Source organism: Ranitomeya variabilis, chromosome 1 (assembly GCF_051348905.1).
Source record: "Ranitomeya variabilis isolate aRanVar5 chromosome 1, aRanVar5.hap1, whole genome shotgun sequence".
Classification (NCBI taxonomy): domain Eukaryota; kingdom Metazoa; phylum Chordata; class Amphibia; order Anura; family Dendrobatidae; genus Ranitomeya; species Ranitomeya variabilis.
In genome coordinates this window covers 54,183,533-54,196,165 of record NC_135232.1, presented here as the reverse complement: position 1 = coordinate 54,196,165, position 12,633 = coordinate 54,183,533, and the positions used below count along the sequence as shown (strand labels likewise).

General features: G+C 42.7%; 1 protein-coding gene across 1 annotated transcript in view; it reads left to right on the top strand.

The window, feature by feature from the left end:
* SETBP1 (SET binding protein 1) overlaps window positions 1-12,633 on the top strand; it is a 210,689-nt gene that overhangs the window by 17,894 nt on the left and 180,162 nt on the right. The window contains exon 2 of the mRNA XM_077283847.1: window positions 8,922-9,551. Within this exon, the coding sequence (XP_077139962.1) occupies window positions 9,057-9,551 (495 nt within the window). The 5' untranslated portion in view covers window positions 8,922-9,056. The remainder of the gene's footprint in view (window positions 1-8,921; window positions 9,552-12,633) is intronic.

Genomic DNA, 12,633 nt, shown 5'->3' with positions numbered 1-12,633 from the left:
GTTGTGTGATCACGTGTCCCTGGTCTGAGAAGACGAACTGTGGGAAGATGAGGTGATGAGCGTTTGCTTGTAATGCTGCATTTCCTGTCGGAGTTTCAGTATGACTTGCGGTCAGGCGTCGATCTCACGAACAACAATCACTATAAGAACTGAGCTTGGTAAGTTTTAGAATAACAGGACCAGGCAAATTCTGAGAGTCCATGTGTCTAAAAGTTTGGTTCTTGTACATAACCTTTTGGGATGTTTCCAAACAACTGACTCTGGGGGGGGGGAAAAAAAAAATAGCTTTTTCCTTACTTGAAGCAGCGCCACTCTTGTATGCTGGCTTAATGAGGTATTGCAGTTTGTAGGAAAATCTGCAGAACCTGAACTTTTAAAATACTTTGGCGCCAAAAATCTAGGCAATTTTGCCATCATTTTGAATGCATGAATTCTAATTTATGACAAGCTATGGCGTTCCTTACACCAATAATCTTACTCCAGTCGGTGACTGGAGTAAGATTTCTGAAGTGGTCAACTTGTCAGGCATCTGATTCATTACTAGGCGTACTCAGCGTCTGACTCCAACTCGCCTCCCCTCATCAAGACTGGTGGGAAGATTGCTGATGTTGACGAATCGGGGTCTTTGTGTAAGATCTACCAGGTTCTGAGACCCCCACTTGTTACTCACTAGAGGGGGGTTAAGAATGGTTACCTTATGAGTATGGTCGTACGCCATGATAAGGTGACTACTTCTGCGCTTTCCTTTTAGGGATCAGTTAGAGCTTCAGATCTCGGACTCTCATCAATCAAAACTACTGATTTGTGACTACTAGAGATGGGCGAACCCTAACATTAAAGTTCGGCGTACGTACCGAACACCTACTGTTCGGGCACAGACACCGAACACGGACTTCACCAGGAAGTCCATGTTACTGTTCGGGTGTTTGTCACGAAGTCACCGCTTCGGTCAGATAGCCACGGTTCCTTTAAATCTCCATTGGAACAGGGTTAATGGGAATCTGACACCAGGTTTTTGCCATCTAATCTGAGAGCAGCATAATGTGGGGGCAGAGAACTCATTCCAGTCATTTGTCACTTCCTGGTCTACTTCCTGTAGTTTTGATTAAAATCAGCAGATTATCACTAAATGATTAGTAATTCAGCTGCCGGGTAGTCCTGTATAATTCCGAGCTCTGTATAAATCCGCCCCCACCACTGATTGGCTGCTTTCTGTGCACACTGTGCGTAAGCTGCCAATCGGTGGTGTGGGCGGGGTTATATGCAGCTCAGCATTAGAGCTCTGCTAGATCTGCAGCAGAGAAAACAGGGATTTTGTTTCAAAACTACAGCAAGCAGCCCAGTAAGTGATACATCGATGGAATCTGTGTTTCTACCCCTACATTATGCTGCTCTAAGATGGGTAATAAAAGGCTGCTGAAAATTTCCCTTTGAAGTTTGTCCCAAGCAAAAACTGCAGTTGGTCGGAACTTGCATGCCACCATGACCTGACTATGAACGAGGTATGAGGCGCCATATGGAATGAGACATGTTTTTTTCTATTCTATACTTGCTATGAAGAATTTCTCATGTTCTTCAGCCACAAACTGGAAGCAGGAACCTTGTCGGGACCCGTCAGCCTGAGCTGCTCCTCGGGGCTCGAGTTTCCTCGGCGAAGCTGCACTTAGGTGTAAAATGCTCTCACTCATTGCTGCGGTCGGATTGAGTGTCGGTCGCTGTCGTAATTCCAAATGACAACGTTTATACTACAGCAAGGGAAATCTATCGTCTGCTGTTTTATTTCCCCCTGAAGCTTATTAACCGCCTCTGCTGTAAATCCTGTGATATATGTGCAGATGTGTGCATCTATCTGCATTAATAAACCCTTTCCTGTAATATTGCCAGCCTGGCAGCAGTTTGTCCTTGCGTTTCTGGAGGAACGCTTCGTCTCCCCTCACGACCGGAGTAATAAATAAAGATGACAAATTATAAATGGAAAATGTATTAGTCCTTACTGCATTGTGTGTATGAAGGAAATGATGCTGGAAGGTTCTGGGGATGTTTATGAGAAAAACAAAAAAGTTTCTCAGCGGGGTTTGCTGGGACTTGAGGGTCGCCCTAGGAAGAAAGTCCATTGAGGGTATTTTTGGGCATCTGAATTCTGTCACGTGTCCCTATGATATGACCTAGACTGGTACGTTTTAGCTATGTGGATAATGTATTAGTGATTTCCCAAGAAAATTATTTTTGTAGCCCATCATCTTAGCAAAAATACCCTTAGGGCAAACAGGTTATTTCAGAAATTACCTCCCCTCCTACCCCCCAGAAAATTACTAGAGGACTAGTAAACTTGTTGCTATATAGTCCTCCATATTCATGAGCTCTGTATAACTCCGCCCCACCACTGATTGGCTGATTTCTGTGTATACCGTGCATAGTCAGAAAGCAGCCAATCAGTGGTGTGGGCGGAGTTATACAGAGCTCCGCATTCTGAGAACTGCTAGATCTGCAACTGATAAAACATGTGGCTGGAATCGGGGTCTCTGCCCCTACTTCATGCTACGTAGATGTGGTAGCACAAACCTGGTGACAGATTTTCTTTAAGGTTTGTCATAAAGGTCAGACGTTTCATCCATATGAACCTTTAGTGAGCAACCTACTTAACAATTTTGGTGCTTTTTGGTGAAATATTGGGAGATCATTGGATTTGGCTCTGAATGGTCAGATGTATTCAATATTGAAAAAAGATCCCAGTGAGTAATGCAGTGATAGAATCAGGGTCTCTGCCACTACATCATGCTCTCTCAGGGTATCAATCTGTTGATTGATTCCCTTTAACAAGCTTGTAACATAAATAGAGATATTGGCCAAGAGACTACCATTGACAGTCAGCCTTTTCACCGTACTTTCCCCCCTCCATGGTGTAGACCAGGATTTGGTTAGCTGGATAAGATGTCCTTGATGGAGCTTTGGAGAAGGTGGCTCTCCTTAAAGAAACCAGCCTAGAATGGATTCTTATTGGCCATGTTTTCAGAGTTTAGCCGCCACCAATAGGTGGCATTAGTGAGATTACTTAACCTCCTCGGAGATTCCGCATTCTGATGGTCCTTCCGAAGAACCAAACCAAAAATGGCCACCTCCAAAGTGACCTCTGGTTGACTTCTACAAGAGCCAATCTGCCCGGTCGCTGTAGGCTCCTGTTATACTATGAGAACCTGGTCCCATCATGGACCTCATGTCTTTTATGTTATAGTATATCATATTTTATTATTTTTCTTTCTGGAAGTACCGATAGTTTGAGTGTTCCAAAATTTCTCTTAGAAAATATTTTTACTAGCAATTAAACAAAGTTGGGTTGTAGAGAAATCACCAGTGGTGATTAGACACATGTTCTTGAGGACTTTAGGAAGTAAAGAAGGTTGGACACGCAATATGGTGCAATAGCATACATAATCGGCTCTCCTGGAGTTTTGGGGGTCTTCTATCACCCAGTTGGGGCTCTTTATAGGCCGGATCCATGTGCAAATGTGGTTACATAAGTTCTCTCAGAAGTTTCCCTGGCCAGTAGTTCTGCCATTGATGGTCACTTCTCCAGGAAGATTCCTTTTTAACATTTATTTGTGAGCTCATTAATTTTTGACTGTAGACTAATGTCTAAGGAGCCACATTCCCATCATCAGCCTACATTAACGAGAAGGAGTATCCCATTGATGTCTGCTGTGCCGGCCAAACGAAACATGTTCCTCCCATGTCTGGGCCGTATGAGGGAAGTGATTTATGTAGCACCTGTTAGAGAGAAAAAAAAGTGACTTTAGGCTACTGCTCAACTAGTGAACCCGAGACTAGACTCAGCCTTTTTGCTCAGAAATGTTTCCAAAAAAATAATACGAATATTGACCTGACTTGTCAATTGTTAAACAAATGTGCCCCCCTACTGGGACGGACACACACAGATGAGGGCCCTTCTGCAATAATAGTATATGGTCCCTTTCCAGATGAACAGTTCAGGCGATGACGGAAGCTTCTTAATGTTCTGGAGGTGGATGTGGCCTCTGTGCAGCTGCGGAGGTTGCACCAATGATCTGTCCGCCCCTGCCCCCTCGGGATTACCATAAGATATATAAATCGGTCTTTAATATTTTGATACTGTATGAAAATAACTACAATCACTCGTTTTCTTTTGTGACCCAGTAGAGCGGTTCTATTGTTGCTCCTCATGGGGATACACGTTCCACTTTAACAGTTGGGGGTTATTTAAGGGTTTTTCGGATGCTTGTAAGTTATCCCTGATTACAAAGATGGGTGATAATTTGCTTATTGCTGGGGATCTGCCAGCTCAGACCCCTGAGACCCCACTGATGCTGAGAATGTGGCTCTGTAGAATCCAATTTGAAGTTGGGCATGTTCTCCTCCTCTTAGTTCATTATCACACATGATCCCTTTTTAGGGATTGTGGAGGTCTTGGTGGCCCACCCTCCAGCAATTAGTTGAGTGATCCACAATTGTATCTCTAGGTAATGACAAGGAACTATTGTTTCATTAGAATTCAAGATGAGCGAACCCAATCTTCAAAGCTCAGCGTACGTAACGGTCCGTTGGTGTCCGGTGCTAAACGCCGAACACGGACTTTCCCCGGAAGTCCATTGCACAAAGAGATTTTTATTACCCAGACCCAAAGTTTGGGCCTGCATTCAATGGAGTTTGGGGTCAATTTTGGTTACAGTTCTGGTACCCAACCGAACTTTGGGCTAAAGTTTAGATTTCTGGTCAGGTACCAGAATCCGAACTTCCATGGGTCCGTTCATCCCTAATTATAATCTCTAAAGAGGCTGCCGGTCACCCGTCACACTGATTCATCAGATGGAATAATTTTTTGTGCTGCCCAAAAGCTCGTCATTCTCGACAGTGATTCGTTTTGTGTAAACGGGACTTGTGCTGCCGAGAACATTGGCAGGCTGTGCGCTAAGCATGTCACACCTAACCACAGCTTGTTAATAATATTGCAGCTCAGCAGCAATAACAGATGCAGTGTATGGATGGGTATAACACCTCTTTTTTCCCTCAAAGAAAGCCATGTTTTTCTAATTTTGGACAATCCCTGAGTTGTACAAAAGTGTAAATTGTCAGTTTTTAACTTTAAATGCACGTTCAACAGGTTTTTTTTTTCTATGCAGCATAATGTAGGGACAGAGACCCTGACTCCAGTGATTTATCACTTACTGGGCTGCTTGCTGTAATTTTGATAAAATCGTGATTCGCTGATCTACCAGTTTTCTGAATGCTGAGCTCTGTATTTCCCCACCTACACCAGGATTGGCATCTTTCTGCCCATGTGCAGTGAATTCAGAACTGCCAATCAGTGGCGGGGGGCGGGTTTACACAGCGCTCATGAAAATGGAGGACCACCCAGTAGCAGGTATTCTAGTCCTCTAATGATCTGATGAAAGAGTGATTTTATAAAAACTACAGCAAGTAGCCCAGTAAGTGATACATTGCTAGAATCGGGGTATTTGGCTCTACATTATGTTGCGCTCAGATTAGATGGCAAAAACCTGCTGACAGATTCCCTTTAAGAGCTATCCACCTGCAATCTCCGTTTATTAGTAGCCTTGTCTGTGGCCCCGTTTACATGCACCTAAATATCTTCTTTGTTGGCTTTTGTTTCTGTGTCTCCTATTCAGTGATAGTAATTTATATGCAGCGATAACATCGACTAGCAGGTTCCCACCTCTAAAGCGACAGATCAGAGAAACCATAGAAAACCAATTTCTAGGAAATGTTTGTCTGTTCAGAAACTTGATACAGCGTAAAGAGGTTGGCTCGCCGGCACACCCTCCGACTTCCGCACATCTGTGTACTTGGCGGAGTCAAACCTTGGTGCTTAGAACTTGTACAAACTCCACTGACTATCAGTACAAGGAGCTCCATGATCAAAATGAGATTCGCTAATACAGATGTTGGGAAACCACTAACGTTTATGGTAATTTGTAGGTTTCATTGGAAATGTGTCGGCCATGATGGAATCTTTCAGCCGTGTTCTCCTTGGAATGTTGTTTTTAACCTGGTCGGGCCAAGATTCCTTTGCTAAAGCTCTCCATTGTTTGACTTGGCAGATTTCCTAGTTATTTGACCTTTGTTTTAACTAAGTAGATTGTCTTCACAATTTATTCTTTTTGATACGATGGGTTGTGCAGATATATAAGTGACGGATACTTCACCAGTGGACTTATTTTACTGTCCCAAATAATCTGTGTATTGAGTCCAACCAGTCATGGCGTAGTTGATTCAACACTTCCAATAATGCCTGTGTCCAGCAAGAAATAAAGTAACTCTCCTTCAGACGGAAGAAGTTTCAGGTTCTTATTTTTGGCCCATGGAGCTTCCTCCAACTGGTTCTCTTCAATGTGAACCATTCCACCCCTAGAGATGTCGGCCTTAAATTGTAGAGTGATAAAGGCCGGGATACACAAAAGAGGGGAGAATGGAATATTTGTTGACTAAAAATGTTTTTTTTGTTGAGAAGTTTAAAGATTAAACTTTATTTTAACCACATTGCTGAACTGTTGGCTGTGACGTCTTCTCACTATCTAGATTCGCCTCAAAATGGCCGATACATACCATGCCTATGCTTTTATACAGTCTTTAATAATCCCTCCTGATTGACTTTACTATACCATATGATAAGGTATTATGGAGAAGCCTGTCCTGCCTTGCCTGAGGTCATGTGAATTTTCTCTGGCTGATGCAATCTTATGCATTGTTTTAAAATTTGTTTGTATTTTTTTTTCAATTTCACACAGACTAAATAGCAAATTGTTTAAATTTGCTGGGTATATTGACTTTGATGTGTTCGATCCTCATCAAATTGATTCGCTCACGTCTATTTAATAATCAACAATTGGAAATTTCAGAATGTTTGTGATATTTAGTATTACTACAGACCTAGTTATTGCTGTCCCCATTGGGGCTCATCATCTAAATTCCCTACCAGTATGTTTTTGGAATATATATTAATATATATTAAGGAACTCGGCACTCAACTTAAGTGATCAAGTGGTGATTTATTGTTGTCCACTGTAGTAGTAAAACATTTCGGTCTTACTTCAGACCTTCTTCAGTTACAGATTACAGTGCGTCTATTGGATCAGGTGGACCAATAGATTCAGTAGAGAAATGCTTGATCTATCTGACTTTCCGTCATTGATAATATTGGTGGATACGTTAGAGCTTATACTTCAATGCAGTGCTGTTTCAGTGCCAAGTTTTAACTGCTTGGCAAGAATTGTAATCTGCATGTGTTCCAACAATCAGAGTATGGGACTTTCCCTGTCTGATCCTCTCGGATTCTCCCCCTTACTTATGAAAAAAAGTTTTAAGTTACTAGTAAAGTTGAGCGAATGTGTTTCGAATCGGTTAGGCTAAGGTCACATTGCGTTTATGTCTGAGCGCTAACGGACAGCGTTGCACGGGGAAATTAACGCAGTGCAACGCGTCCGTTAGCGCTCCCATTGCCCGCAATGTTAAAGCGCATTGCTAGCGCGTGTCATTTTCGGCACGCGCTAGCACCCGAGGTCCGTTCCCCGCTCTCGCAGATCGGGGATCTGCACTAGCGGGGACGTTTAACGCGACCCCCGAAAAAGACACTGCATTAGCGCAATCCACTAGCGCTTAGCGCTAAACGGATTGCCCTAACGCAATGTGACCCTAGCATTACCGAAACTGAATTTGCCATATTTGTGATTGGTACCCTATTTGAGCCGAATTTATGCATTGATTCTGAACATATTCGTTCATTTCTACTCCCATTGACTCCCTTGAAGTTTGGTGACTATTGCAAATACAATATTCTCCGCCGATCGTAATCGGAACCAAATTTTTGAAAAATTTGCCCAACTCTAGTTATTAGATATTTCAGTCTTATATGTGGATAATACGTTTTGGAGCTTAAAGGAGTTGTCCGGGACATTAACATTATTTGCCTATTTAGGATAGATCATCAGTCTGATCGGTAGAGGTGTGACACCCGGAAGCTATGTCGTCAGCGCCGACTCGGTTATGAAGGTTCACAGCCCCTTCAATGGAATAGTAGCCACAGCCAGTTACTGCAAATTCACCCTTTATTGATTTAAATAGGGGCAAATGTGCAGTACCTGGCCGTGACCAATATACATTCGACGGAGCTATGATATGTATCATAACTTGGCGGTTCTAGCTGCAGCTGACCGGGAGCAGCTGATTGGTGGAGGTGCTGAGTGTCGAACTCCCACTGACCAGACGCTGATGACCTATCCTAAGGATAGGCTATCAATGTTAAAGTGCCTGACAACCCATTTAGAATACCATGTCCTAGATGGGAATAACTTTTTAAGTACACCATCACCTTGCAACCAAACCAGATCCTCACTTTTCCAGTGCATATTAGCTGTAGCGTCCAGTTTGTACCTCAATTAAATTTTAGCACGGTGTTTTAGGAACCCAAAATCCTAAGTCCTGAAAACTGTATGAGCAGCTTCTTTTCTGGTGGACCCAAGTTGTCCGTGTGTACTACATTGATGACTACCATATAATGCTACATTTCTCCTGCAATGGCCACTGAAGAGGAAAGGCTTGGCTGTCTACTCCCCTGACCCAATCATTTGTCTGCTGGAGGTGTAGATGTGTATCTCCCGTGGCGACATTTGGAAAGGTTGGCCTCTGATAAGATAACCCCTTCACATTGTGTTAGAGATGGAATTATGTGAGAACTCGTTATGCAGAATCTGCTTTGGCCACTTGTAACCACTTTACTTAATAATGGGCAGGCTTGAGAAACTGTTGGATGAAGTTTGACCTTGGGACTGAGTATATTTAGGTGTGAATTTCTCCTTTGTTATCAACTTAAGTGAAATGTTAGATTTCTGTTTTTTTTAAACTGGTTTCCTCTTTTTTTTTTTTTTCTTCAGATTTCCAGTTCTCTCTCACCATTGCTGAGTTTGGACTCTACGGCCAACCTTTAAACCTTGCTACTTCTATAGACTGAATCGTCAGTCCAACTCCAATATACTTTGCTCAAAAGTTAGTGGATTGTTGGATTTGTCATGGAGCAACGTGAAAACGTAAGCAGCAGTAGCCGACAACGATGTTGTGAGACAGACTTCCTGCCTTCTGTTTCTTCTGTGAAGACATCGACATCTGGCTCTACTGGTGGCGACAACACCATAAAGCCAGCACCTGGGGCCACTAAGGCTGGACCTGGAAATGGAGAGTCTATGGAACCAGAAGAAGAGGATGAGCTAGGATCCAGCAGAGAGGTGGATTCCAACCCCTACGCTGATAGTGAGAAGTGGGTGACAGGAGATGGTTTAGAAGAACAAGAGTTTTCCATTAAGGAGGCCAATTTTACCGAGGGAAGTCTAAAACTTAAGATTCAGACCACCAAGAGGGCAAAGAAGCCTCCGAAGAACCTGGAGAACTATATTTGCCCCCCAGAGATTAAAATTACTATAAAGCAATCTGGAGAGCAGAAACTCTCCAAATCTGGGAAAAATAGCAAACCTGCAAAGGAAGACGAGCGAGCTCATGTGAAAAAGAAGGTAAGAGATCGGAATTCATGGTCACTTTTCAGTCTTAAATATTAAACTCCTAAGAGTCCAAAGGCCCTTTTAGACTGGCTGATTTTGGCATGTTCCTCATAGCTTTGTTTGCTGGCCTGTTAACCCAGGCTGACGATAACTGATGTTAGCTGAAGGATCGTTATCATTCAAGGCGATTCTCTACTGATAAATATGATTGGTTGGGCCCAAGATCTTGAGTTTTGCTCATTCGTCAAGTGATCGCCGACATTTTACACTGGCCAAAAATCTTGATTGCCTTTTATCAGCTCCTCTAATCGGGCCTTATATACATGTACATAACTTATATTCTGTGTTATTTACAGTACACTCTATAACTTGTTGGACCTCCTGTCACGAGTAGGCATACATATCTAATGGAGTAGACCATCCCAAATTATTTTTTTTTCTAACCCCCTCGGGTGTTCTGAAAATGAGCACAGCTCCTCCTTCCATCATCACAAATAACTTAGTAAAGGGTAATGGTATGGATATGTTCACACACAGCTTTTTTTTTAAAGATTTTTTTTTTTTACACTCCAATAGTGGCAGGAAAAGCACTGCATGAATACATGCATTTTTTTTTTTTTTTTTTTTTTTGCAGCGTTAACTGAAATTTTTTTTCACCCATTCATTTGAAGGTGCAGCAAAAATACTGAAAGAATTTTTATGCTGGGTCTTGGCAAAAAAATGCAGCAGGGCTCAAAATACGCTCGGATAAAAGCCTCCAAAAAAACATAATGATTATGTTGGTACTGGAAAATGCTGCTTGTTTTATGCACCAACTATGCTGATTAAAAAAGAGAAAAAAAGCTGCAAAAAAAATAAAAAATGCAATGTGTGAACATGCCCTAAGCATTTGAATTTTGTGCATTTCTTCAATGTGGACAGGGAATAGGAGATGAATGAAGTCACATGATGCTTGGCTCATATACACTTTATCGTCTGCTATAAGGATGTAGTGAGACACTGTGTAAATCGGATCGAGATCAACACAAAATGCATGGACTGGCCGTTGGTTGTCCTCACTTGACCCTGGTGTGACCGCTGCATACAGATACACGAAGCTGTCAAGCTCTAGTTGGGAGATCCACCGGCCAGACCGTGCCCTTCATTCTGATCTTATTCCGATTTATTCGGCTGTCTGATTTCGCCCTTGGCCTTCTCAATCCTAAAGTACTAGTAACAAAGTCAAGAGTCAGCTTAAAAAGTTTTTTCCCGGGGTAAAAGGGGCAAACAAATGACTGGGTTTTGGGATGGAGAAAGTACAGCCCATATAGAGTAGATCTTCGGTGTAAAGAGTAGGTTCTGTATAAGTATCCTACTCTATGAAGCGAAAGAGATAGTGTGGTGACTGGTGACTGTTTCGTTGGCCGGGTCTGAAAGTCGCATATGAAGGAAGTGTCGTCCTCTGTACGCAAACCACCGGTGTGACCCAGATTCATGTGATTGTTGGAGAGGAGGTTTGACATTTATCATGGTTTCATGAGTGAAGCTTTGTATTAATCACGTAGGCGATCACCTTTATCCGGTTTCCCTTAAATAATGATCGTGACCTTCTGGATCACATTACACTTCTTCCTCCTGGTGACATTATTTTTTTTTTTAGTTAACCTTTTTATCACTTGCCTTTTTTGTTAATGATTTAGGGCACCTAGAGTAGGTTGTTAATGATCGCCAATGTCACAAAGTGCAGTAAAAACCAGTGGTGTTACGTTTGCATTACACAAAGTTTCACGTTTTAAGGTCCAATTATTCCAACAAATTTCCAAATGTCAACCCAGAAAGGGGATTCCAGGCTCCCAACTTTGTAGAAATAGCAGTCGGTCACTGAGTAGTCTGATAGTGCAGCTTCCTCTGTAAATGAGAAGGATCTATAGTCCTGTACTCGCCCTGGGGACGGCTATGCCACTGTATGGGGAAGAATGACGCCATGTTTTTCTTCTCCTGGTCAATCTCTCGATGTATTCCTAAAAGTCCTACCATTTCAAACTTGGATCATCATTTGGTGATCTAATTTTAGTTCAGTAGAGCAATAAGGGATCTAGATCTTGTGGTCATTTTCTGCCCTCTGCATAAATCAGAGAGCAAAAAAATAATGTAGGCTTTATGGGTACGTGTTGTGAAAATGTGGTTCTGTTGCTTTATCTTTTTGTGGGAAAAACCATGTTGTTGTTGTACAGTTCAAGCAAAGTGGATGTGATCCCTCATGGTGGCTTTTAAAAGACCCAGTGTTCCGTACCTCACCCCCCAATATCTGTCCACAAGAAGCCTGAAAAACAAAAGTAAAATTGTAGCAGTGTTTTTAAGTGAGGAATTGGAGCATTTATTCACTAAACCCAAAAAATGCGTAAAAGGTAAAATGCATCTCAAAAATGCAACAAAAGCACAAACTGTGCAGATAGCTATTGGCTTGTGCGTTTTGATGTGGACACCTTTGTGGAAAAAAACGCATCGTTTTCATTACGTAGTAAAATACTTTTCTGGATAAATGACTCTCTAGGAGCCAGTGTGACTTTCTAACTGACCTAACAGTACATGCTCAGACCAAAGATCATAGACCTGATCAGAAAATACTGTATTTTTCAGATAAGACGCACCCCAAATTTTGAGGAGAAAAATAGGATTTTTTTTTTTAATATAAAATGGTGGTGCTTCTTATAATCCATGTTTCTTTTTGCTTACCGGGGGTGGTGGCTGCCGTGAAGCGGGGTCGCCGCTGGAGGAGGCAGGAGTGGGGTGATGCTGCAGGCCACAGGCTGAGATGAGGGGGTGTTCCGATGTCTGGCGCTGCTGCGGGGGTGCTCGGCGCTGCTGTGGCTCTTCCGACATTTTGTGAAAGGCCAGAGCCCTTGCAGTTCTATGGTTTCCTATGCGGTGGACTCTGGGAAAATGGCCGGCGGGGGAGGTGCTTGCGCAGATAGAAATCTCGGCACCAAGATCTCTGGAGATGAGGTCTTGGTGCCAAGATCTCCATCTGCTCATGTGCCGCCCTCGGCTACCATTTTTCCGTAGTTCACTGTATTGGAAACCATGGAACTGCGAGGGCTCTGTCCTTTCACAA